Here is a 27,378-nt window from a genome sequence, read left to right as displayed (position 1 = left end):
GAAGACAACACTTTCCATTACCCTACCGACAACATATACCTTTACACCCTGCAATGTTCGTTGGTAGGGAACCGCTTTTTAGTCATAAATCATTGTTAGCGTTTTTAAAGAAAATTCATAATTTTCATATCATATACCCGGGCATACTGTAGCACGGCCTCTCTAGAGAGGTTATTGCTGCGGTGGCTACACAGGAAAGCACTTGCCTCACGGCCCTTGGACGCAAGGGTATGAACGAGTGAGGTACTTGTGCTAATGCCATACATCTCCACCATCGTTTTTCATTATCACCAACTTTTGTCACCTATTCACACCACCCACACCTTTCACGCATGGTCATGATTTTATTACTTGTATGTATTTACCCGCCTTATTGCGAGAAATTTTATGGCTTTTATACAGCCGCTAATCACAATCATTGTCCACATTCTTTGTCCCATGAACTGGCGCTCTTTGGCCATTAAATGGCTCTTGCACCAAAAAACACCATATATCATCATCATCATCAAGGTAGAACTTGTTCTGTAAGCCGGCGTCAACGTAGCGCTAGAATCTGGTTCCAACTTACGTTCATGCACCGCATATGTATCAATTACCAGTCCTGCCGGGCACTCGAACATACACGCGCTGCAACAGTGCCAGCCAGAACAAGATTTTGAAATGCTATGGTGACGCTGGCCGAAAGCACGTGTAGATTTGCCTAGTGACAGTCAGGGCATGTCGCAGTTCGACCGAGTCGAAAGTCATGCTTTCCGCGCCGTTCACGCATCGCGATAGTAGGCCGTTGCAGTTGTACTAAACATGCGCGGTGCGTACATCCACGCGTCCGTCGTAATACGTATATCCTAGTATTGACATGTGACCTACGAAAGAGTACGGCAATAGTTTTGTGCCTCATAATATAGGCATACTGCACGCAAATCGCTGCTGTAAAGTGAAACATCTGGAGTCGCGCTTGAATAAACGCAATGGGTATACTTACTTGTACACTTTACTGGGTTCGTAGTTTTTCCTGCTGATTGTGATTATATCCTAAGGCGGCGGAGTTCGGCGTTTTTCTTTGTGGACGGAAATCTGTGCAATCGCAAAACACTGCACCGGCACAATTCCCGCGATGCCCTGTGAACTTCACAGGCAGTGCTCAGCAATTTCTTCCTCTTGCGCTGGTTGTTGTCGTATCAGATGACAGAGCAGTAGTACATAGATGACATCTTATAAGTGGGCACAGCGTGAACAGGCGCTTTTTCGCATTTTAAACGGCCAGAGCCACTGCATTCCATGGTAGCGAGGCGCGCCTTCGCAGTTGCAAACAAAATATCGCGTCTCTGGGAGTGAGGGTATACCGTCGAAGGCACCTGGGTGCGAGATAGGCGTGCTCTCGTCTATAGTTTCGCACAGGAGCAGTGGACGGCGCTCGTTTGTCGTCTGCTACATCGGCGGCCACGCTTCAGCTCGTCGCGAAGCCAACTATCTTCACACTATCAAACTTGTCCGCAGGCTGCATGACCACACTCAGATGGAAATCTATGACAAAGCTGAGAGGTAATTAGATTACGTTCATTGCTACCCCATTGATGTTTTAGTTGTTGAAGAAGCATGACTTCTTTAGGCATGTATTTTTCTAGCATAACTATATTGATGACTTATATGTGGGGTTTAACGTCCCAAAACCATCATATGAATATGAAAGAGGCCGCAGTGGAGGGCTTCGAAAATTTCGACCACCTGGGGTTCTTTAACGTGCACCCGAATCTGAGCACATGGGCTTTCAGCATTTTCGCCTCCATAGAAAATGCAGTCCCCGCAGCCGTAACTATATCCCGCGACCTGTGGGTCATCATCCGAGTACCTTAGCCCCTAGACCACCATGGCAGAGCTAGCATAACTATAATAAAGAATATTTTTTTCCTTGTGGAGCGCGTATTTTATGTGCGCTATTGCAGATTTGAGCTGCTGCAGTGCGTAAGCTCAGCAAATAGCGCATTTAACTGACGCCAGCAGAGAGCTTTCTCAAAGCGGAAAACTCTTTTAGCGAGAAGGCGAACGAAAGATGGCAATCTGGCTGATGTGTCAGGTCACATTTCAACCTATCTGAAAAAAGGGCGAATATTTTTAAAATTTCGCGACTTTGACTACGCTTCGCGTGGCCGCAACTGTAGCAGACGACAATGAAGTGCCGCCCACAGCTCCTGCGCGAAACTAGTAGCCGCGGTCGGCCGGCGGTGGCGCCGGGCAGACGACAAACTCTCTGATGTTCCCTTTAACAGTGGACCCCTCTGTACAAGTCTGCAATGAAACACTCCGACGCCGACTGCCTGTCTCGTGCCCCTTTCGACCCACCACCGCAGCACTTGTTGGGAACCATGAGTGCCAACAACTTCGCCGAGTGACAGCGAGCCAACCCGTAACTCAGAAGGCTAGTGGAATACCTCGAGGGCCGGATGAGTGTCCTTCCAAAAGTCTTCAGGCGAGGACTGGCATCAGTTTTCTTGAAGAACAACATCCTCGTGAAGAGGTTCTCTCCGGTTTCTCTCCGGTCTGAGCCAGTGATCTTATCGCTGTGCATTTGGCAATGCGACCAGAAATTATGCAGGCTCTGCACGACGGCCCAAAGGCTGACCACCATGGTTTTTCCCGCACACTCGCGAAAGTACAAGTGAAATACTACTGCAACCGCCTTGCCGCCGATGTCGCTCACTACGTGAGGACATGCCGGGACTGCCAACGACACAAGACACGGCCGGCAAGGGCAGCAGGACTTCTGCAGCCCATCGAACCACCTCGCCATCCGTTCCAGCAAATCGGTGTGGACTTACTTGGCACGTTGCCGACTTCGGCTGTCGGAAACAAATGAATCGTCGTAGATACCGACTACCTTACCCGCGATGCTGAGATAAAATCCCTGCCCAAAGATAGTACATCTGAGGTAGCCAAATTCTTCGTCGAAAACATTGTCCTGCGTCACGGCGCCCCGGAGGTTTTCATCACCGACTGAGGTATTACATTTACTGCCTAGCTAACCCAAGCAATTTTGATATATGGCCAGACAAGCCAACGCCGTATACGACAGCGAACCACCCACAAACCAATGGCCTCACCCAGTGCCTAAACAAGACCATCGCCGATATGCTGCGCATGTAGTACGTCGACGTAAAACACAAGACGTGCATGGGATGCCGTCCTTCCATACGTGACCTTCACATCCAACACCGCCGTACATTAAATGACGCCGTACAAGTTGGTCTATGGAAGGACCGCGGCAACGACGCTCGACGCTATGTTATCCAAAAAAAAAAAAACTTTGAGGTGAGTGAGTACCTTCAGTGCACTTAATAAGCCCGACAACTCGACCGCCTCCGCGTATCAAGAACCAATAAATGACCGACAGCTGCCGTTACAATCTTCGACGACGCTTCACGGAATACCAGCTCAGTTAACGTGTCTGGGTGTAGACACCGATACGCCGACGTCAAAAACTTCTGCGACGGTATACTTCGGACCAAACAAGGTAGTTCGACATTTCGGCTCACTCGAATACGAGGTTGTCCAGACGGCGTCACGAACTCGACGCCGATTGTGACCTGAAGTCGTCCATGTCGTGTGCCTCAAGCCGTTTCATAGGCGTTAGCGAACTGAAGGAGTGCATTTTGTTGTTATTCTGTACGGTAATTTCTTGCTTGTATTTTCTTGCATTATTTTTGTACTTTCGTATTTTGTTATAGCATCTGGACGATGACATTTTCAGAGAGGGGTAACACCACGTTATTTTCTCAAGTTTTGTTATCGCCCTGTTACACCATACGTAATTCTCAGTGCACAGCGCGCCCGCAGTGTTAGAGAAGCATCGGCACTGTAAGTAGATAATTTCGTTGAGATTACGCCCACTTCGCGAACATTCCAGATTATTTTAGAATTTACGTGGCCGTTCACGATAACTTTAGGATATTTGGCGGGACGTGTGTTAAGGCCGACGCACTTAACCGCCTGCCAGTTGATCGACGGCCGGCGCTGTTTTCGCCACTATCGGTGTCAGTGTGTACCGCTGTAATCTTACTGTTCGTCTGACGGCCCCAAATAAACAGTTTGATCTTCAATCTACAGTTTGCTTCCTTCGTCCACGTAACAACCCCGTGACAATATGTACTGCTGTGACACAGGCGTCACGTCGAGTTTACGTCAAGAGTATAATTAACTGCCATCCGCTGAAGTTGGATTATGTAGTGATATTCAGGTCTACCATCCTAGCAAGCACAAGCGCTACTTATCAGCTTGCCTCTCCCAGTGTTCGTAATGCCCACGTTGCTGTTGGCATCGTTACCCAACTGGAAACTTGTTATATAAACTATATGCGACTTTTCAACATAAGGTGGTGCGTAGGACATCCGTACATATATTTAGCGTTATTTAGTATTGTTTCGCTCAATAAAAAGTTACACCACCGTCGCCTTTCTTACACATGCTTCACATGACATCAATTGCCATGGTATGTGGCATCTGTCAATCTTTTATGTCACGCTTGGGTCCCGAAAGCATTTAATTACAATAAGCTGAACAGTATGAGCAGTCACACAACAAGTCCAAGTTATAAACCAGCCCGGTATCGATGTGCTTGGCAGAAGAAAAAAATGCGTAAAATACCTTGTTTGGGCTGGCTGTTCGATGCAGCCTTGCAGTAACGTCATTGATCGAAATAGTTGGCTGCTGCTTGAGAGTGTATAGCAACTCGCAAAAAAAAGTGAACATCAACGACGACAGGACGTGTCCCCTCAAGATCACACCAGCGACTTGAAGTGACTCAAGTTATCCGTACGAGAAGCCTGACTAAAATGGAAAGACAAAACTAAAAACTAGGATGGCTACTTTTGAAGGGATAATGAAAGTCGTCGCCACAAATCACAATGCCTGGCTGCCAGACAGGCGCGAAAACGAAGTAAGGTTGTTTGCAGCGAGCCTTGTACGCAACAAACAGCAAGTGAAGTAATAAGTAAGAAAGCAGAAAAGAAGCATGAAGCAATTGAAAGGCAGGGAGCGCAACTCTTGGGTCCGTGACGTCGAAAGTGTTCACAGCATAGACAAAAAAAAAGCAAAAAGACTAAACGACAGGGAACGAAGCGGCAAAACTTGCCACCCTTTTCTTTTGAAATCCTCAGGGGATCATGAAGCTGCCGAGCTAAATAAAGTCATAAAATGAGTTCAGTTTATTTTAGCGAAGAAAGTTAGAAAGAACGAGATGGGGGAGTAACAGAGCTTCCGAAATGTCACCGCGTGCCCTCGGCATCGACGTACAGACATGATGGAGACTATAGTTTGATTTTTGACGTAAGCTACACACACACACACACACACACACACACACACACACACACGCGCGCGCGCGCGCGCACACACGCACACACACGCACACGCACGAACGCACGCACGCACGTACGCACACACACGCACCTTCGCAGAGCGCAGCGCTCTGCAAAGAACTCCACATGGCCAGTATTTTGTTAGCTCTCTACTACTGCGTTTCTCATAATCATATTGTGCTTTTAGGACATAAAACCCTAATAATCCCTTCACTACATCATTTCAACATCCCTCTTTTTATAAAACAACTTCGATTCTCACCCGCGTTAAAATGGGCAGTTTATGGCCTACTCATTGGGTAGCTCCACCCTGCAACGTTATCTTCAAAGAATCTGGACATGCTATCCGACTTAGGAGTACTTGGGGGCACCTTCAGTAACTTCTGTAAAAATAAAAAGACAGCTATTTCAAGCCACTTTTCTAGCTTTCACATGTCAATTCAACAGGGGCTATTATTTTACACTTAATCATTTTTGTTTAGTTTGGATGCTTATAATAATGTTGGTGTCTTGTATTTGGCAGCCTAACATTTATAGGCTACACTGATAAATTGATCTTCAGTATATGCTGAAACATGCACCATGACAACGCTGATTGTAGAGCTATGTACCAGTTATCAGTGTTTTAATTCAAGATGAATTGCACCTATCTAAAACCTCTGCGTGTAGATATATCTATGAATATAGTGTGCGTTCCTATAGCGAAGTGGCGGCAAAGGGGAAGGCACCGTGGCGGGACACCTCCATGGCCAATGATGGATGTTCCTTCGGGTCGCGCGTCCGGTCAGGGTGTCTATGTATACACGCAGTGAGAGCAAACGGGCCAAGCTTGCAGCCACAACGTGTCCCGAATGCACAACGGAAATGAAGACACGTGTTACGGCACCGTCGCTCTCTTATAGACAAATAAAAAAAGTTTTTCGCCTGTTAGCGTTGACGTGGCAATGACGCATTGCGTGGTGGTGCATGTTGATGCGCTCAGAAACAAGGATGATCTCCAATTCAAAGCCTGCTCGTGACTTGCGGGCAAGACGACTACTGTAAACATGTCCACTAGTCAGACCCGCGTGTTCTGTGCCTTGCGAATTCGTGTGAGCGAGTCAGTGAATATGTATTCCCGCCACGCGTAGAGTTGGGCGGCCCATGATCTCAAGTTAGGTAGTACCTCGGGCTATCGTTACAACTGCCTTTTACACTATTTTGTTCCTCTTTTTTCTGCCATACTTACAACTTCATTGCAGTTTTTCGTGTCACTGTCAAAAAAGTCATAAAAGAGCTTTTTTGAGGTACTTTTATTATCAGTTTGAGTGGTGCGTGAGCAAGAATTATGGTATGCATGGGAAATCGGGAGCGACATACATGCAGGCGTTCATGTTTCTGTTTTCTTTTTAATTATCGGGCACGCAGGTAAATATACTTTTGGATGCCATTGACTGACAAAAATTAGCAAGTTGAGTCTAAACGTGACGAATGAGAAACATTTTTTCTGGTCTCCGAGTTTTTTCAAGTGTACGCGTACGGCCCAAGCGAAAATTCGCCAAAGCCATGCCTTTCCTGAAAAGTTCAACTGGAGTAAGATACAAAATAGTAATATTGGGCTTTTTGGTTCATATTACACGGTATATCACAAAAAGTGAGGCTGCTTAGCTTTACACTTGACCCCTTCCTTCAATCTGCCGAAAGAGCACAATGTTGGGGGTGCAGTGAGATCCTGCCGTTGCTACACACGGGTACGCTGTGGGATCGTGGGAAAATGTGAGCTTGAACCATGGCGCCAGTATATACTTTAGGTGAGTGAACGACGCGAAGCGAGCGCTTGCCGGGGAGGGACCAATTATGTTCTCGTTTGTGGCGTGCCGATATAGATGGCTCACCGGACTGACGATCGTGGCGGGCTGCCGGAAAATTACGCAAAGCACATCCGGCACGTGAGCGACGGTTTCCAAATCTGAGAAAACCGGGTAATTGTGCGATATTAACCACGCGACACGCATAGAGCAGCGCCGCGAAAGAGAAAGTGATAAGAGAGGAGGTTGACGATGTGGCGAGGGTGTTTTGGCGAGTGGCGACGATAAATCAGCACCGCTTCTTTCCGACGTCACGGGGCTTTCCTACACCGAGAAGGGGGGAGTGGAAACCGAGACATAAAGCCCCCAAGATAATGGGGCTATACCGGCGCATAGTTTGTAGCGCCATCTACCAGGCTCCTAGTGAAGCAGAATCTTATCGGGCAGAGGATTGTCCCGGCGTTCGCTCACCTAAAGTATTGTTGCACCGTGGCACGAACGGAGTATTGGGAGGTGTGCAGGCGAAGCGTGGTTCAGTGAACTCCGCGTGGCAAGGCAGCGCCGTTGCTCCACGCAGCGATTGTAACAGCGGATAAATGAAAAAATGTAGTTCGTACACTCTTCCCCTTTTTATTCCCCCGCAACGAGCCGTGTGAGCTACATTTCTGATAGCTCAGCGCTGGAGGCCACGTTATTGCAAAGTTACGGAGATGCACTGAAACGAGAGGCGACGCGATGCGTTTGCTCACTTCCCCTTGCGCCATTCTCGACACCCGTGTTGCCACATTCAAAGTTCAAGATCATCGAGAGAGATGCGTTTACCGTACACGCGTCAAACCATTTTAGAAGCGAAGCAGCACTTTGACCAGCCTGTGTAATGCTGTCCCTCCGTCCACACCGCTTCCCTCACCGCAGGTGTTGGAACGGTGCCAAGTAGCTCACGCCCTTCCAACAGTGCGCAGTGTCGTTTCTCTCCCTCGCCTGCCACGCGCTCACTGCGTGTCAGCTCTCACTAGCTTCACCCTCTCCACCAATCGCAACGCTCAAGCCCATTCCTCCCGTGGGCATTATCTCACCCGTGCCCCCTCTCTCCATCTGTTGGCGAGAAGAAGCCACGAGCCTTCGGGTGTGCGCGCACCTCGAGAATATCGCAGCGCTGATAATGTGGGCAGCACGCCGCTGCTTGCCGCGCAGTTGCGCTGACGGGCGGGACGCCGTCGTGGCATGCTTCCTAATAGTGTGCGTGAATCTTTCCCTGTTCCGTGTACTCAGATTTGGGTGCACGTTAAAGAACCCCAGGTGGTCTAAATTTCCGGAGCCCTCCACTACGGCGTCTCTCATAATCATATGGTGGTTTTGGGACGTTAAACCCCACAAATCAATCAATAAATTTTTCCCTGTTGTCGCCGGCGTTGCGAGAGTTACCGAAGCCGATCGCGTTCGCAAATGGCAGCGTCAACACCGACGAGGCGCGAGCCAGGGAAGCCGAAAGCAAGCGTCAGTAGTGGAAGACTAGCGACACCCGCCGAGGTGCGAGCCAAGAACAACGATCGCGGTCGAGAAAACAGACAGCGCGCGGGTAACACCGACGAGGCGCGAGCCAAGGAAGCCGAGCGCCAGCGTCTTCAACGCGTCCCGCCTCCCGTGTCTTTGCGTTTCAAAGAAACGTTTACTCGAGTAAACGCTACACATAGTTTTACTTCAAACCATTCTTCCCAGTACCCGCGTTGACGCCCGTTTCGACCGGGTCAACGCCATGCGCACCCGCTGCTGCTTCGCATCCGATTAGGGTTTCCTTCAGGGAGATGGTCCTAGTATTTTTTTCGTTACATAGAAAGTGAATGTCACGTAAATCGCATAGTTGAATAACAGATTGCTACCGGCATCAAATCATCTACTTTAAGGCGAAACAAGGGGGTGGCAACTCCCTATACCTCCCACGTATTAGCTCTCGGCAGCGACAGTGCCAATTTTAGCCCTGGTGGCTGCCAGACATCCTACTAGAAATAAATCAGGAACATAAAATGTATTTCCTGACGTCACTGGTGACGTTAAGAAATAGAGGGAAAGGGAGAAAAACCGTGAGCTGGATGGTTGCCGCAGAAGCCGCCTTTTCCCACTTCGCGTGCATACAGTGCCTATTTTAGCCACTGTGGCGTGCAAGCGGAATGCACTCGTGCCTTTTTTCATGTCCGTTGGCTGCTCGGGCAATACAACCATTCGTAAAATTTTAATCGTAATCTGTAATCTGTAATCCATTCGTAATCTGTTTTTTAACTTTTATTTCGTTCGTGTTTTCTGAAGAGACTAAAGTAAAGCTGACTGATTTCTCAGTAAGACAAAACTTGGTCAACACAAATAAAATGATTTTTATTGCACGTTTTGTATAAAAACAAACATAAACGTAGTGTGAAAGTGTGAATATATGAAAGCTGCTTTAACTTACAGCATACGGACATAATGAGAAATCGTTCAGCCCACAATATCCGAACCAATGAAAAAATTACGAGCAATCGCGAGTAGGACACGTTGTATTTGATTCAATGACGTTAGTTATGAGGATGCGCACAGTTTTCTTACCGAACTTGAGTACCAAATGAGACTGAAGTTCAAAGGCTTGAAGCGATCAGACGTTTATCGAGAAAGAACGTCGCTGGAAACAGTGTTTCGGCAAGATGACTTGTCTTCGTAAGGGCAGCAGCGTTGCTTTGACGAAGTAAAGTTCGCTTGTCAAAACGTAGCCTCCACGACAATCTCTGTAATACTTTTTTAGAAGCATTTAGTCCATCACGTGTGTCCGAGTTACACTATTAAAAGTGAAGACTCACGCATTTTCAAACTGCTCCTAGAAGAATTTCATTAAGCGACCTATATTTACTTGGCATCATTTGAATTATACACGCCGAAAATAAAAAAAAAATAAAACTATGTAGCCAAGCCAGAATCGAAGCATTTCAATAAATGCATTCTTTTAAGAGAGCTCAGCTGTCGTCTTCACCAATTATACAAGCGATACTGCACTTCTTTCAGTGCAGTCAGACTTGCAGAGAACTGGGTTTAATTATATATGTACCCATGCAAAATCAATAGCTGCTCAAAAAATTGGTCCGAATTCCTGTGTTTACCCGTTGTCTTTAGGAAATGCTGAAGAACCTTCGTGGAACTAGCAATTTCCGGGTTATCACACCGCAGAGCCGCGCCAAACATGTGTTGTCCATTTGAGTAATTTTTGGCGAACGCATGACCGACCTGTCCAGCGTAGATCACTGCGGCTTCCTTCTCTGCAGCCACAACTTGCTGTCTTTACCTTTCTCGTAGCCCCGCCGCGGTGGTCTGGTGGCTAAGGTACTGGGCTGCTGACCCGCAGGTCGCGGGATCGAGTCCCGGCTGGGGCGGCTGCATTTTTGATGGAGGCGAAAATGCTGTAGGCCGGTGTGCTCAGATTTGGGCGCACGTTAAAGAATCCCAGGTGTCGAAATTTCTCGAGCCCTCTACTAGGGCGTCTCTCATAATTATATGGTGGTTTTGGGACGTTAAACACCACATATCAATAAATTATTTATCTTTCGCGTAGTTGACACGCCAACCAAAAGAGATAACAGAGCGTGATGCAACTTTTAATAAAGCTGATCGAGGTGTAAGAAGGAGAGTAGGCAATCACTACGAACGCAAGTCAATCACTTCCCGCGCTTCTCCTGATTTAAAATTCAGAAAGTAAGGAATAAGAAAAGACGCAAAGAAGAGAACTTTTTACAGGGGTATCATCTTTTTTTTATTTGTGAAAACTTTCGAAAGCCAATAAATGTGAACATTCACATCAACCTCACTCTGTTCAATCGGATCTTAATATGCCCGCCAACCGCTACGAGCGTGCATGTTCCTTGAAAGTGAAACTAGTGCTCAGTGTCTGGGGCCTGGCGAAACGATGACGCTGAATCCAGTCCCCCCCCCCCCCCACACACACACACACGCACTACGCTCTGAACATTACGCTCTTTACTTTATATATAGTTCCACTAATTCCATCACAGCAAATCACCGTGTAAGAGTGTGATCAAGGAACCCCGTACAGGTCCCGAAACGTCTTTGTGTTTTCACCTTAATTTGTCAATGACCACACCTTCATCATCATGATGATACCTGACAAGACGAACTTTTGTCAAACTCTTGACTACCGTAAATTTTATGTGGATCGCTGCTATTTACCTAAATGTTGAGAAACTAAGACTTTTCTTGTTCTTGTTCTTCTTTTTCTTATTATTATTCAACTTCATACGATGACATGAGTGATTTACCACCCCTATTTCTCTTTTCTCTTCTCTGTTCTCTTTCTGATCTTTCTATTTCCCTCCCCTGATATCCCCCTGTGTTTACGGTAGCCAAGTGAAAGTCTTTCTGGTTAACCTCCCTGCCTTCTTCCTTTATGTTTGCTTCCTTGGCCTAAACAACAACAGCACATAATAGTCACCTCATTGAAGCACAGACCAAGAAAGATACTCGTTTCGTTTAGGTAGGCGGGCAAGATTAGCAGATTATCTGAAGATTCGTTCACCCTTCCTGAATAAGCGTGTAATGTAGCCTTCTTTCGAGGCCTTCTGAGCACTTCGCCTGTAGCGACTGCAACTGGCGAAATACTAGGAAGTGCTCCGAAGCATTCTCTGGGAAGCTAGCTTACGGCTTTTTAAATTTGATTTCTATATAGCAATACATTCCGTATTCATCATTTCTTGAAAGTATAAAAGCTGGGCGTTCAAACAACAGCAAGAGACTAGTTTTATCAGACTTGATGTATGCTTCAGAACGATGTGGGAAGTGGTGAAGGGGAGAGTCAAAGTTGGCTGTTTAAAGTTATTGGCGCTTATACGAGTTAATTCTCTCTCTCTCTCTGCCCATGGTGCCGAAATAAGGACATGACGGAGACTATAGAGTTTGATTTTTGACGTAAGCTAATAACACACACACACACACACACACACACACACACACACACACACACACACACACACACACACACACACACACAAACGCGCGTGCGCACGCATCACACACACTGCACCACAGGCTAAGTACTACCAGCGGTCTAAGTACTACGTAGTTCAGTTCGCATGATCGTTATCAAGATGAAAATTTCTGTGTCCACTCGTTTCGCAGCCATGCGATGGCCCTCCATCAAGCACCGGCAGCCTCCCGCGTTTCCTATTCATTTATCCGACCACGGATTACGAGCACAAGTGTTACAGAATATATGGCGCTCCCCCGTTGCTCGCACTTGTAATGCGTAACATTTCAGCTCGTCTCGATAGGGACGCGCATGTGTCGGAAGTGTGGCAATCGAGGATGGTATCTTTCCTCCGCCGTCAGCGTCACGCTGCCAGATGATTGGTGACAAGAGAGGGAGCGGACACGGTGCGCAGTGTAGTAGAGCTCTGGGGATAAAGCGAAAATGGAGATGGGAGAGGACTGGTGCGAGGAGGGTTACGCCGATCAAGTGCTTGGACCCGGGCCAAGGCGGCTGCGATTCCGCCTCTACCGGCACGCCACGCAGCACTAGCTCAAAGCCAGAGAAAATGACAGTCGGTTCGTCGAGGGGCGGTTGGTTGCGAAGTTTTTCTAGCCGAGCCACCGGAACGAATGAACGAGGGGCAACAACAAAAAAGTGCCGCACTTCATTCTCGCTGTCCTTTCCGCGCGTCATATCTGTGTATACGTTCTTGCGCACAGGAGCCCCTCACGGGAGCAGGAAAAAAATCGAGTGAGTGTGAGGTTTAATATACGATCATCTATCTATCTCTCTCAGCCCGGGAGAAAAAGAACGCCGGCTGTTTGTGGCGCAGCAGTGTCACGAAGAAACGGTGCTGGCTTTTGTGCCGGTTTACTTGACGCTTTCGCTGAAAGAAGAGGGTACTCGTGAGCGCACGGTGGTTTGCGTAATTGAGTTTACTGGTTGTAAACCTCCAGCCAGAACGGGGGGTGATGAGCCGCAAAACTCGCCCTAAAAAGCGACCTCGGTTTTCGCGGGGACGCACGACTGCACGAAGTGGTCGGGCAATGATGTGCCGCCCATTCAATGTGCGGAGAGAGTTGATGGAGTCGAAAAACTTCAAGCTAACGGCACTGAGAATGAAAAGGAAAAGAAGAAACCGAAGAAAAGAAAGAAAAACTGACATGAATAAGACAGAAATCCCAAAGTTTTATGTAGAAAGCACAGAAATGAAGTGCAGGCGAACTGGCGTTCCTCTTTTAAAGCCTCTGTTTCGGGGAGGCCTTTTGCATGCGTTTATAAGCAGTTCGTGTTGTCCCGATGTGGCACCTATAGGGTTCACCGTGCTTAATAATCACTCAGAATATATAGAGACGATGACGAACGGCACGCGAAGCACATATAGCATGTCTAGAATTGATGGAATAAATTTCGTTTTTCATTGTTTTCCAGGCTGGTGTTGTATAGGCTGTTAAAAGCTACGGTCATATTACTATGGTTAATGACCTCGATTGATTCACATTCTTTGGCGCGCGTGAACCAAGAATTGCTTCAGACAGAAGTCTCCAGTTCATCGCCAGTTTCCACATTATTCGCCAGTTCACATTATTCGCTGAACCCACAATTTATACAGTGACCATTCCACTCAGAGTGGACGTCAGTGAAAAGTGATGACGAATAAGTCACTTCACGAAATTTATGGGGCGTTTTATTGGAGTATGCTTTGTTCAATCCATTGTAATCATGCGAGTGGTTTGAATAGAGGTAAACTACAGAGTCGATGACCTGAGCAAGTCGTTAATTGGAGCTTGTCCTCGTTTCTGTTCGCACTCAGTGGGACCTCGTGTGCAACAGGAGAATTCTGGCGACCCTCAGCATGTTTCTCTTCGGCACCGGTCTTCTCGCGGGCCACTGCCTCTCGGTCCTCGTGTCACACAGGTGGAGGCACTTTCTTATTATTTTTTCTCCTTCGCCGGACAAAAGTAAGCGTACTGAGAGACAAGCGTGTCACGCTTGGCAAATGAAGGGAGGACATTGAACCACCCCATGAGCCACTTAGATCCGGCCTTGTACTAGAATAAGGAATGAGCGTTGAATGAGATCTATCCCACGATCCGTTGAGCTGACGAATCGCTTTAAGAGTGCCGACGTGGTCACTCTGTATGTGTGTCTATGATGCGAATCGGGCCATGAAGGCATGAACGACGTCGAAATGTTGGCAAAGAACACGCGGACGTGAGGCAATTTACTCGGACGTTTCTCGTGTTTCGATAACATCGTGCTAGGTTCGGTCATTCAAAACACTCTGTCCTGTAAATCGTTTTATGCAGACTGACAATGCTTAACGAGTCAAAATGTTTAGCGTACACGCACCTGGACGGTACAACAATGTTTATTAACGAGAGGGTTGGTGTGGCCTCAACTTCATTCTTGACTTGACGCTTATTAGAAGAAGATAAAGGACACAGTCATCAGAAAAGCATGAGCTGTTGATTTGCGGTTGAGCGGAAATGTAGCCATCTCAGAGTTCTCTGTAGACAAAGTTATAACTTTTAGGTTTCAGTAATTATTATTTAAAAGGAAAAAAATAAAACAACCACCAGCTGTGTTTCAAGGCGCCAGAAATAATAAATGATTAACATTACATTTCCGGCGTAATACTTGGTGGATGCACTAGAGGAAAAGAATCCCAATACAGGTTGTGAGTTTCGGAGGCCCTAACCCAAGACACAGATAGACTTGTACATAACATATATATTAAATGGCATAGATGGATGTAGAGCGATGAACAAGACAAAATAGAGAACAATAGAATATGTGTAACAAGAGTAACGAATACATGTACGTATGAGAAAATATAATTTCTAGAAACAAACTCTCTGTTTAAGGGAAGACAAACAGCAATAGCGTGTCGACGAACTCGCCAAAATTAAGTCTACTATTAGCAACGTGTTTTCGCTCAAACCTGTTGTTCAAAGAAGTACGACCGTGAATTCCAGTTGCAGTCGTGTTAGCAGAAGTTTCAGCGCATTGTTGCTGCGCCTAAAAACGGGCCAGCATTAGCTGAGTGCCAATGCTTGTCACATTGCATGTCTCAGAGCTGTTATTCATTAAAGTTTAAATCTCGTATGCCTTATCAGCTATTCGGCGTGAACACGAATGGTTTAAAGAGTTATAAGAAATAAGCTAAAAGACAAAACGTCAAACCGAGGTGATAAAGAAGAAGCGTCAGGTGGTTTTGTAAAAACGTAATAGAAATAAAAATATATTCTTGCGCGAACTTGCGTATCTAGCTGTTCGTCCTCATTGGTGAGCTTGTTATACTTGTGGTGTGGACCAGGGTATTTTCATGTAGTTCCCCCCAACCCCCCCTAAATTTTTGTATGTCTTTATTGGTTTGGGAACCTATAGAACCCCAGATAGAAGATATTTGTTGTAACGTGCCGGTGCAGCATGCATAACACGTTGTGCCCGTCAATAACCGAGTTTTCAAGCAGTGCCAGCGAGCACGCTTGAACAGATGCCTATAGTAGCTTTTGCCTTCAGTCGTCATAGCGTTAATTAAGAAACACCCGAGAGCGGTGTTCTTTATTGTACTCTTTACCATTTTTTAAAGTTCATTTCAAACACTTTGTTTTCTGTAACTACCGTCTGAGAGCGGGAACTATATAAAAAAGATAGTAGAAAAGAAAAAAAAACCAAGAATGCTGAAATTAAACTATAGAATGCGTTAGGTATTTGAAAGATTCGTCCCCCACAGCGTTGTAGCGATAGTCTTTACGAAAGCAATAGAAACTAGACTGTAGGGTACTATACTAAGTGGTTACTGTACATACGCACCACCTCTTCTTGTCCCCATCATCACCCTTCATCCCTCTTTCTTTCCCCTTTCCCTTATCCCCTGTGTAGAGTAGCAGGCTAGAGCGAACTAGCTCAGGCCGACCTCTCTGCCTTCTAATAAATTATCACTCACTACTTTACGAAATCGATTTCCAAGGCGCATATTCACGTGAACAGGAAGCAAAGCTGCAGTGAGAGTAGCAATAATGCACTGTAGTGTGAAACTTCTTAGTGAGCTGCGCAACAAGCGTACAAGATGTTTCAGCGTATTGCTGCTGAAATACTCGCGTGCAGATATCTATAACAGGTGTTTGCAATGATTCCACCTGCGCGAGAACTGAATCATATAATCATGATTTCAAATGCTCCACAGGTGGGGTCAACGTGCCTCTTTTACGACATTCCTGTTCGTCCAATGCCTATTCGGCATGATAGCTGCTCTGTCGTCGAAGTTTCTTGTCTTCCTGCTGTTTCGAACACTGGTGGCTGTTGGAACGGCCGGGACGTGGACTTCACTTTCTATACTCGGTGAGTGCGTTTTTCTCAAGCTAGAGACTAGCTTCCATCTGCAAAGTGCGACAAGTTGTGCAAAACTATAAACAGCAACCATTTCAAGTTATAGTGTGGGATACTTCGTCGTTGCACATTTCGTCAACGGCGCTACGAAATCTTGATTCTGGCCAAGCGAGTTGCAGTTTACATGATGCGTATCAATGTATAAGTAAAATGCGCCATGTAGAAAAAGACAGGTGCTCGAGCTAGACGTTCTTGCACAGGTAGAATTCTCCTGTTCGGTGTAATACAATTTAGCTACCCACAAACAAACAAACAAACAAGCAAACAAACAAACAAAAACAAGCAAAACATACAAGCAAACCAACAATGAACACAAGACTTAGGCATGCTCACAAATAATTAACTGCCCTGTCCTTTAATGGACATGTACACAAGCACGTGATTACGAGTAAAATCTATGCTTCAGAAACAAATTGCGCAACCAGAATTTCCGGAATATATATATAAAAAGGTAAACTAATGTATCATTTGTGGAATCTCTGCTTTCTTCTTCCTTCCATCTAACAGCTCCAGCAATTTTTCTACCATGTTGTAACTTATGCACTGTTTCTTGATATGTATACTTGACAAATTTCAAGTTTCCCAGCACATGTCGATTTTTTTTTCGAGCCCGCTGCCACTGCCAATGAGCGGGAGGTCCCGGAGGTATGTGTTTTTGTCATGTGTAAAACACATGACAAAAACCTTCCGCGCGCTTGTTTTACATCTTTTATTGCCTATTGCGGGAGTTCTGTGTCATATTCACATTCGAAAGTGCTTGCATAGAGCATGGTTTTCTTCGCAGTGGGCGACCTGGCAGGCCGGAGGCATCGGGCCGGTGCCCTGGTGTGCTCGCGGCTGGCGCATGGACTGGGCCTGTTGCTGCTTGGCCTGGTGTCACTGGCCGTCCGAGGCTGGGGACACCTAGCAGCCGCCACGTCGGTGCCCTTCGTCGCCTTCCTCGTCTACTGGAGGTGCCCTGCCATTTCATCCTTCCTCATCTCCGTTCACTCGGTCATTCGGTGCACATTGCGAGTGAGTGCCGATGAAAAACACTTGGGGCCTTGATAACCGGTACACCCACCACGTTGGTCTGGTGGCTAAAACACTCGGCTGCTGGCCCGCAGGTGACCGCATTTTCGATGGAGGCTTGTGTGCCTGGATTTTAGTGCACGGTAAAGAACCCCAGGTGGTTAAAATTTCCGGAGCCCTTCATTATATACGGCGTGTCTCATACTAATATGATGGTTTTGGGATGTTAAACCCCAATAAATATTACTGAACGGGTATCCATTAATCAAGTTTTGAGCTGAGCTTGTTGGCTTGCGTTTGCCATGGTGAAACAATTCAGACGACGGGACGAGATAGAGGATACAATGCAACGATATGTCTCGGCCGATTGGCTCTAAAACAGAAAGAAATAATCAAGAAGTCAATCTCACTTGATGGAACGACAACTTAAATAAGCACCAAGCCAAAACATACCGAGGTCGCAACAAACGAAAAGGGCGAAAACGACCACGTATTCTTTTTTTTTCACGAACTCTAAATTTTCCGGGTATATGCATGAAGCGTTCGAATGAACGCAAATAATAAAACAATATTCTCACTTGTGCAAAACTTAAGCGCTGTTCATATCCTTATCCCGGTATTAACATTCACCCTGCTTAAGCAGTGTGTGAGCGGAAGATGCGGCTAACTGAAAGAATGACAAAGACACGAATGATTACCGAGCGCGAACCGTGGGAAGTTCTTGCCTTACATAACAAACTATTATTCTTTTTTAGGATCATACCTAACTCCCCAAAGTGGCTTCTTGCACGCGGAAAGCTCGACCATGTGGAGAAACTGCTGGTCGCCATCGCCCATACGAACGGAAGACAGGTTGACTACCTGTACTGCGAAAAGGTAGGCTGAGATATACAGTGTTTTATAAAAAATGTGTTTGTATGACGCGTGTCCTGTAGTGCCGTGAATTGAGTTATAGGGCGAAAAGCCGAATATATTGTATCGTGAACCATGGGAGCTCTCTGACATTAAGCTGGAGCCTCTATGTTTTATCTAAGTCGTATTGAACAAGAAACGAGGATAACGGCACTATCAAAAGTGCATCTTGAAAAACAAAAACTTTATTTTGTATCCGGCGTGTTAATGGGCTGGGTTTCCACCCAGGTGTCGGCTAGAAAGGTATTTCCTCCTAGCGGCTTCCTCAGCCCACTGGATTGCCCCGAGTTGATTCTCCAAGGCTGAACTGAGCATTACGGCCCGCCAACGTGAGCGGAGGCGGTTTGTGGAGGCCGCGTTCTGAATACTGTTTTTGAATCCCTGACATTCCCATAGGATATGTTCTAAGGAAGCTCGTGACTGACAATATTTGCATTGAGCGGTCGTGTAGATCTCAAGATACATAGCGTGTAGTAGCACTGGATTCTTATAGGATCTGGTTTGTAATTGCCGCCATTGGACAGACCGTGCCCGGTTGAGTACATGGTGAGGTGAGAGGTAAACACGCCTCTGCAATTTATGATATTTGGTAAGCTCATCCAAAGTAGTAATTAGGTCCTCTTATTCCCACACGCAAGGCAATTCTGACGAGGGATCCTTATTCTTCTAGTTATTTCGCTGTCATGGTTCGCCCTCACGGTTACTTTCTGTCCTAAGTAGACATATTCCTTTACCAAACTTCCACCGTCTTTCCACCTGTCGCAAAGTGCTGCTTTCCACCGAGACTGTTGCGCATTACTTTCGTTTTGTGCATATCAATTTTTAGACCTACTCTTCTTCTTTCCGTGTCCAGTTCAGTAATCATAAGCTGTAATTCATTCCCTGAAGTACTCATCAAGCAATGTCATAAGCGAATCACAGGTTGATACTCTCCATTAACTCTTATCCCTTTTTCCAATCTAGGGCCCTGAAATTTTCCTGCAAATATGCGGTGAATAGTATTGGAGATATCGTGTCTCCCTGCAGCCTTACACCCTTTTTATTGAGATTCTGTCGCTTTTTTTATGAAGAACTGTGGTGGCTGTAGATCCACCGTATATTTCTTCCATATATGTTTATGTAGGGGTCATCGATGCACTGATTCCGTAGTGCCTGCATCACTGCTGATGTCTCGATTGAGTCAACCGCCTTCTCGTAATCTATGAAAGGTATATATAGAGGCTGGTTGTATTCCACACATTTCTCTATTACCTGATTGGCAGTATGAATATGGCCTATTATGGAGTAGACTGCACAAAATCCTACTTGGTGCTTTGGCTTATTTAACTCTAATGTCGCCTTAATTTTATTAGCTATCATTACTATTGTAAATAGTTTGTAGAGGGCAAACGGTAAGCTGACTGGCCTGTAATTTTTCAAGTCCTTGACGTCTCTTTTCTAATGAATTTGGATGATGTTGGTGTTCTTCCAAGATTCTGGTACCGTTGCCGTCAAGAGACAGTGTATATGGTGACCAGTTTTTCTAACACAATTTCTCCGCCATTTTTCAGCAGGTCCGTTGTTACCTTATCCTCACCAGCGGCTTTGCTTCTTTACATTTCTTTTGGAGCTTTCCTTGCTTCCGCTGTAGTTACTGCTAGGATGTCAAATTCATCTGGGCTATTATTGCCTGTTACGATATCATCCTGGTTGTAACATAACATGTCGCTGGAATATCTCCCTTGGCTGATTAGGTTGATGGTACAAAACTACTATGGTTTTGAAGACAGTATCACATTTGCATAACTAACATATCGAAGGGAGATGAGACGGCTCCATTTGCTCGTTGGCGCACGTAATAACTCATCGACAAGTCTAGCCGATATACATGTGGACATAAAGCAAGAAAAATTATCATTTAACTGCTACACAACAACTAACAAAACAACTGACATCACTCTGACCGAAGTTTTCTTTTGTCATTGCAGACTATAAATATAGAGAATTTTACGCATCAAAATATCATTCGAAGATGCTGTAGTTGATGGCTCCGGAAATTTCGACCATCTGGTGTTCTTTGCCATGCACTAACATTGAATAGTACATATGGGCCTCGACCACTGCGCCTCCACCGAAATGAGGCCGCCATGACCGGGATCGAATCCACGAACTTTGCGTCAGCAGCAGAGCACCATAGCCACTGTTCCACTGTAGCGGACCTTACTTCCGATGCCGTGAGTAGCATAACGTCACAATGCCTTGTTCAACAATATTCGAATGCGCCGACGTGAAATGCTGGCTTCGATAAACTCGCAAAAAACTGTGAAGCATGTACTAAGAAACTGCAAATTATCAGAAAAAAGGAAGCTCACAAATAAATGCAAGTCCCATTTCTTTTTTTTTTTTGAAGCGAATTGAGAATGTGCTCACTTCTTTGTATAGCGCGTGGCTTGTGAATTAAAATAAAATATTAATTGTACCTGAACACCGTAAAACACCTCTGCAGTTTGGTTACATACGATCACAAACAATTAAATAATTGTTCAACTTATGAACAAGTAATCATTGAATAACAATGAATTGGGTGTCAGCTCCCATAGCTCACGATGGCACGTTTTGACTTCGTGTATCGGCACGCAATCATTCATTCACATGCCGCTTAACAGCTACATCTCGTGCACAACCGCTCGAATACAGACTGCATCGCATTTCATGCTTATATGTACAAGAAGGTGCGTTCAGACATGTATAGTATTTCGAATGTAATGATAGTCGAGAATCGGGGACGCCTTTCATTTTTATTTTTCGTTTGGTTCTCCTACGGCGCGGCGCCAAGGAGCAGCGGGCGAACAGTCGTTGCTCTCGACTGGTTCGACGTACGCACTTCTCCCATAGTGCGTTGCGCACTCGCGGGGGGTTCTGGGATTGCTTGACAAATGGCCTATTCTGGTGGCTTCGTCAGTGTTCGCCGCTTGGGAGGCACTTGGGATGGTGTCGTGGTGTGATGGCGGTGTGCTAATAATCGGCACCTCCTCCATATGTCATGGCCGGTGAAGAGACTTTCATTTCATTTATTGAAGCCTTAAGTGCCAGAACGCAATACATAAGACGGATCAGTAGAAATGGAGATTACGACAGTAATAAAAGTAATTTATTGGGCTGACTTGCGCTTGAAACGAAGCCAACACGAATCGCTCGCCCCTCGGTGGGGGTCTATAGTGCCCAAGGAACTCGGCTGCGGGCCCTCAGGTTATGGAATCAAAGGCGAAAAGACTGATGGCCTGTGTGCTCAGATTTAGATGCAAGTTAAAGAACCACAGGAGGCAGAAATTTACGGAAACCTTTACTACGACGTCTCTCATAATTATATGGTGTCTTTGAGACGTAAACCCCACATATCAATCACGCACCACTCGGTTGCTTGGTTGGTGCGAAACTTTATTGTGTTCCTGCAAGGCGCGCTTTAGCGCGCAGCGAGAAAGTCTCACGTCGAGACCGTTAGGCCAAGCCTATCGGCCGCTCCACGAGCCTGCTGGACGGCCCAAGTTGGTCGGCCAAAAGGGAGCTGCGTAGGGCCGCCTCCCACCTGATTGAATTGGTGTCGGTGTGCGCCAGCGTGGCTACGTCCCCACATGCGGGGCAAGTGTCATTGGGGAACACGTCAGGATAAATAGCGTGAAGGGACCTCAGGTTAAGGTACGCGTCAGTCTGCATTAGTCTGAGTGTAAAGGCCTGTGGCATATTAAGTTTTGGATGAGGGAGTAGATATAGTATTCGCGCGAGGTAAAAATGTTTTGTTATTTCGTATACGTGGCAGGCGCGTCCCTGTTTTCCGCAGCCCCGTTGGCCCCGAATCGTTGCCCAGAACTCAGTGATGGTGAAAAATACAGGATAGCGGGCCCGAACACTGGATACCAGACTGCTCGGCAGTGGATGCAGTGGTCCCCTATCTGTTCGCTGCGTCGCAACCAAGGTGTAACTGTTATCACCGTGGTCGCAACATATCGGGCATTATGATGCCGCACGGCTGCACTAGATCACATGCGTGACGCTGGTAAAGAACTCATTACGACAGCGCAGTCTGATTATTCTTTACTAAATGCACGTGACAATATTGGTACTTAAGTTTCATTATTGCAAACGAACATCCGGTGGAAGAGAAGAAAAAACATTGAGTGAGATACGAGGGCGCGAATTCGTATGCCATTTCCGCCACACCATTTATTGACTTTCTGAAAGTGTAGTAAGGGGTCTTGCGATCATGTTAACCATGGGTGGTATTAGTGGCACCAGTGTTATGCATTCGCTCAAAGGTGTTGCTTAAATTCAAGAGGGGTTGGAGGGGATTAAAGCATAGACGGGCATTGCGCGTACGTATGTTTGTATAGATGGTATCTGTGTGTTGTTTATCACTATAGGCAAGGACCTGTGCCACCCATTAAATTTGGTTGTACGATTCGGACTCCCTCGTAAGCCCTTCCTGTGCCGTTAACCCGAAAGGTGCTTATCGCGCTCTCGTTGCAAATGTGCCCATAGGTATATATACGCTGGAGCTGGAATGTTTTCCTCGTGTGCTTTGATGAAGCGAGGCCCACACGCGACCTCTGCGTGCTGTTTGCTGCGTGGGTACAGCCGCATGTCGTAATCATACTCGACGATCGAGTGTGGTCATTTTTCTGTCCGCAGGCAGCGAATCCACGGTCGGCAACAGCCTGCTTTTGTTTTCGTTTGACAAGGCGGTGGAGGCGGAGGAGGAGGAGAAGGAGAAAAGAAATAAGTAGAAGGACATGGATGTTAGTTTTCAGATCGGCTGGCTTCCCTGTGCTGGTGAAGGGAAGTAAAAGATGTTGGAAAAAATATGTTACAAAGACAGAGAGAGAAAGAAAAGGCGAAGATAGTAAAATCAGAAGAGCATAATTAAATAAATTAAGATACTAAAGTGTGTCTCTAAGGAATAATGGTTGTGTATAAATGGCGTGCCACACATAAGGAAAAAAAAGGGGGGGAGAAATAAAAGAAGGATATGAAAACACGTCGATGAATTCTTTCCATTCACCAAAATAATATATTTTTAAAAAGCTGTTCCGAAAAAATAATCATGTCTCATGTACAAGAAGATCTTCGGAAAATGCCTCTTCACACGACTGCTTGCGTTCATGCATCATACAGCACTTGTGCAATGTCGGTCAGTGCCTCATTTTGCAAGTTTATTCCCATACTGGCAAAGCGATACGACGTGTCTTTAGTAACACACATACAATGTGTCGGTTGACTTTTATACATTCGAAGTAGCGATGCGGGGAATCGGAACAGCGTTTATAAGTATCCGTATACGCAGTTCAGAAATAAAGATATGTGAAAATATTCTGGTCCTCTCGTTGTTTGGTTAGGCCCGTGGGCTCAGATTTGGGTGCACGTTCAGGAACCCCAGGTGTGCGAAATTTCTGGAGCTCTCTACTACGGCGTCTGTCGTAATCATATTGTGGTTTTGGGACGTTAAATCCCACATATCAATCAATTATCGTTGTTAGCGTAATGCAAGTCTTGGAGTAATTCTTTACTCATCCACCTGTGAAGCTCTTAAGACCACCCATGGCAGCCTAGTGGTTATTGTGCTCGACTTCTGACCTGTAGATCGTGGGATCGAATCCCAGCGGCGTTTTTTACGGAGGTAAAATTGATCGAGGCCCATGAGCCCCAGGAGGTCGAAATTTCTGGAGGCCTCCACTAAAGTGTCTCTCAAAATTATAGCCTGGTTTTCGGACATTGAATCCTATTAATTGTTATTATTGAAGCTCAAAATGTTGTCTGCATGTTCTTTGCTCTGTATATGCTTTTTTTGTTTTTTTTGCGAAGCTTCTGTACCTTTATTTATTTTGTATCTATGTGTTGGAGCTGTGGAACTTTTCGTTATACAGTCATCACTGATGATCTCACCATTGTTTTCGTTACTTAATATATGCGAGGTGTTTAGCGTAGTGAGAGCCAAACATTTAAATAAGTGCTTAGAGGTAATTGAGTAAAACCAAAGACATAGGTTTCGCCATCATGTGGTGTTCGCAAGGGTTTTTCTTCTGTATTAAATATAAATACTTAACTAAGGACGATTACGCGCTGTTTCTGGCATTCACTTTAGGTCAGGTACATTTCGTTACCATGTTGAAGACATTGCAAAAAGACCAATCAATTTTTTTATGTGTGGCAGTGCACATGCTGCGAGCCAATTTTTTTTCCGGCGTTTAAGAGAGTTCACGAAATACGTGGGCTTCGCTCCAAATTTCGGTGCGCTCGTGTCGTCCACTTCTGGTTTTGTCGTGTTTTTCACTTAACTCGAGTAAAAAAAAAACATTTTGTTTTTAAGCAGTTTAGTGCTCCTCCTTTCCCTACTGCTTAAAAAATAAATTTTACTTGCCCTACTGCTTACAAAATAAATTGCTTAGAAAATGAATTAACTACGCACAATCTGAGAGCTCCGCGGAGTTTACTCCCTGTGTATCATACTTGACCACGGTTTCCACATTTCTTATTTTGCTTCCCCTTAGCTCCGGACATCCCTGACGCACATGGGCAGTCGTGGCGGCAGCGACAGCGCCGCAGTCCTCTACTTCCGAGCAGCCAGGGCCCAGGCCGCGAGGCGGCGGCGTGTCGTCGTCGTCCTCATCGTTGGGTATGCAAGACGCTAGGGCGCCTCTCGTGCGCTAAAGAGGAGCACCGGTCTCGGCTGAGACGCGCTCTTTCACGCGACAGTAGATGCGGCCAAGCGAGCTGACAGCGGCGACAGGGAGACGGCGACGACGCATCTCGAGGAAAAGTCGGCTGACGGGAAGAAAAAGAAAGACGCAACGGGGACGGGAGGAGGGCAGTGGTTGACAGCTGTGCCTTTGTCCCCGTCGTGCAGTCGCCATCATGGATCGCTGCCAACTTTCCGAGTTTGCAGCATTAGGGCAGTCGGACGTATCGTAATTAGCCTTGAAGTTCGAGTAAGCAAATGTGGGCCCTGCGCGTATGCTCCATTGCTTTTTATCGTTTTAATTTTGGTTCATATATAAACGCAGGGGACAAAAGTTTACATTTATAAGTGAGACGTATAGTGCGTGCAAGAACAACAAAAAACAAAAGAAAGACAAAAACGTGATAGTACTTTATTGAGCGCACTTTCCCTTTGTCGATCCCAAAATGTAAGGGGAAATATAGAGGCTGTTTGTAGCGGCATGAGAAAACAAGAGAGTTAAATAAAGAGCTGTAATATGATGTAGCCTGGCGTTAGAACCATGGGTCATGCTTGTGTTCGCTGTCAGCGGAGCCACCACTTTTGTCAGCGTGTTACCACTGTGGCATCAGTAGCTGCAGCCTATAGGAAGATCCTTGCCGGAAGCGGAAGCACACTGCCGGCACTCTCAGAGAAACGTCATTCACGAATACAACCGACGTCATCCTCAGAAACTTTAGCATATTGTCTTCTTTACAATGTTTGTGCACACAGAGACAAAAAAGAGAAACACATGAACGGGTGCAATCTAACAACTGATTTATGATTCTTATTGTTGTTATTTAGAACATTCACTTAACTCTCAAATCTACGCAATCTGGTAACAAAAACTGATGAACAGCGCACATGGCACAACTTTTGATCACATGCCCTATTGAACAGATGACAGGGGTGAATTGCTTTCTCAAGCAAGGCGACAGAGAGGTAGTTAACACACTATTTCTTTCTTACTAGGGGACCTTCGACGCCAAAATTTTGGTCTGTCTCTCTGTCTGTTTGTTCGCGGTAACGATATTCCAAACGACAATGCACCATACCTCAAACGGCCAACCCCCACCGCAGCGCCCGCCAATATTGCTCAAGTTTCAGCGTTAATACTTGCGTCAATGTCTACTAAAAAGCCAATATTGCGCATTTCTGAGGCACCCTAACAACACGTTGATGTTTTTATGTGTGTCTTTATACTAGAGAAGGCACACACAAGTAATTTCAAGGGCTGCAGCGTTTATCACGCTGCGCTGGCAGTGCAACGCGATGGTCAAAAAGGCAAGTGTGTCCAACGCTTTGCTAAGACGACACGGTGGTGACACCTGCCCATCACTTTGCGTTCTGCACTTATCGCCTTCGAGACAAGCACGCATCTGTCTCCGTGGACGCGCACGCCTTCCTTTGTTTTCTAAGATAGCTGCCAGATGGCGCTCGTGTCTAACGTGCCTCGATGCGCTCGTTCGCCTTCGCTGCACGGATCGAGGCTCTCTAACGCAGCGCTTCCAGAATACAATTCACCGATTTTCTCGCGCAGAACATCAAATAAACGCTTTATGCACTCTCTTCACGCGAAAGACTGTCGTCTTTCGACGACATTTGCAGTAAAACAAGAAAATACGGCGCTAATTTTATTTTGCTTGTCAACGAAAATGGCCTCCACTATCTCTCTTGAAGTTTGATTGCGATGCCTGTATTTGATGGTGGCACTACTAAAACATGACGTGCATGCACAAGTATTGCAATGCTGTGCTAAATGTCTAGTTGGCCAATTTTTAAGACTCGTCATGTGTTCTTTTAGCCTCATTTTAATTCATGCGCCAGTCACTCAACCACACGTGAAAAGAATACTGTACACTCCATTGTTCGCACATTCAACAAACTTTTTTTAATACCACAGTCTTTCTTTACACTGTCCACGTTATCACGTTTCTGATTAACCAACGCGCACACACCTCCAATTTCGATTTTGGCCGAGAACACCACCTTGACATCGTAACTTCCAGCTACCACTTTGGCTTTATTGTGTGAGATAGCTTGCTCACGCCCATATGAGATCACCACCAGTTTCGGGCAAGAATCAATCTTTCTTGTTCCAAAAATGTGTCATTTTTCTTTTTATGCATCTTTATTAGCCTGGTGCCTATAGTCTGCATCACAGACAATAGGTACCCTGCGTCCTGCAGC

At 46.0% G+C, this 27,378-nt stretch overlaps 1 protein-coding gene across 2 annotated transcripts in view; it reads left to right on the top strand.

The window, feature by feature from the left end:
• Positions 1 to 27,378, top strand: part of LOC119176922 (beta-alanine transporter) — a 113,121-nt gene that overhangs the window by 56,523 nt on the left and 29,220 nt on the right. For both annotated transcript variants that reach the window (XM_075878108.1, XM_075878107.1), the window contains 5 exons: positions 13,954 to 14,057; positions 16,333 to 16,487; positions 17,320 to 17,488; positions 18,302 to 18,422; positions 24,980 to 25,104. In XM_075878108.1, coding sequence (XP_075734223.1) covers positions 13,954 to 14,057; positions 16,333 to 16,487; positions 17,320 to 17,488; positions 18,302 to 18,422; positions 24,980 to 25,104 — 674 coding nt within the window. The remainder of the gene's footprint in view (positions 1 to 13,953; positions 14,058 to 16,332; positions 16,488 to 17,319; positions 17,489 to 18,301; positions 18,423 to 24,979; positions 25,105 to 27,378) is intronic.

This window comes from Rhipicephalus microplus, chromosome X (assembly GCF_043290135.1).
Source record: "Rhipicephalus microplus isolate Deutch F79 chromosome X, USDA_Rmic, whole genome shotgun sequence".
NCBI lineage: Eukaryota > Metazoa > Arthropoda > Arachnida > Ixodida > Ixodidae > Rhipicephalus > Rhipicephalus microplus.
Note: the sequence above shows the minus strand (reverse complement) of the source record. Positions and strands in the feature narration are given on the sequence as shown.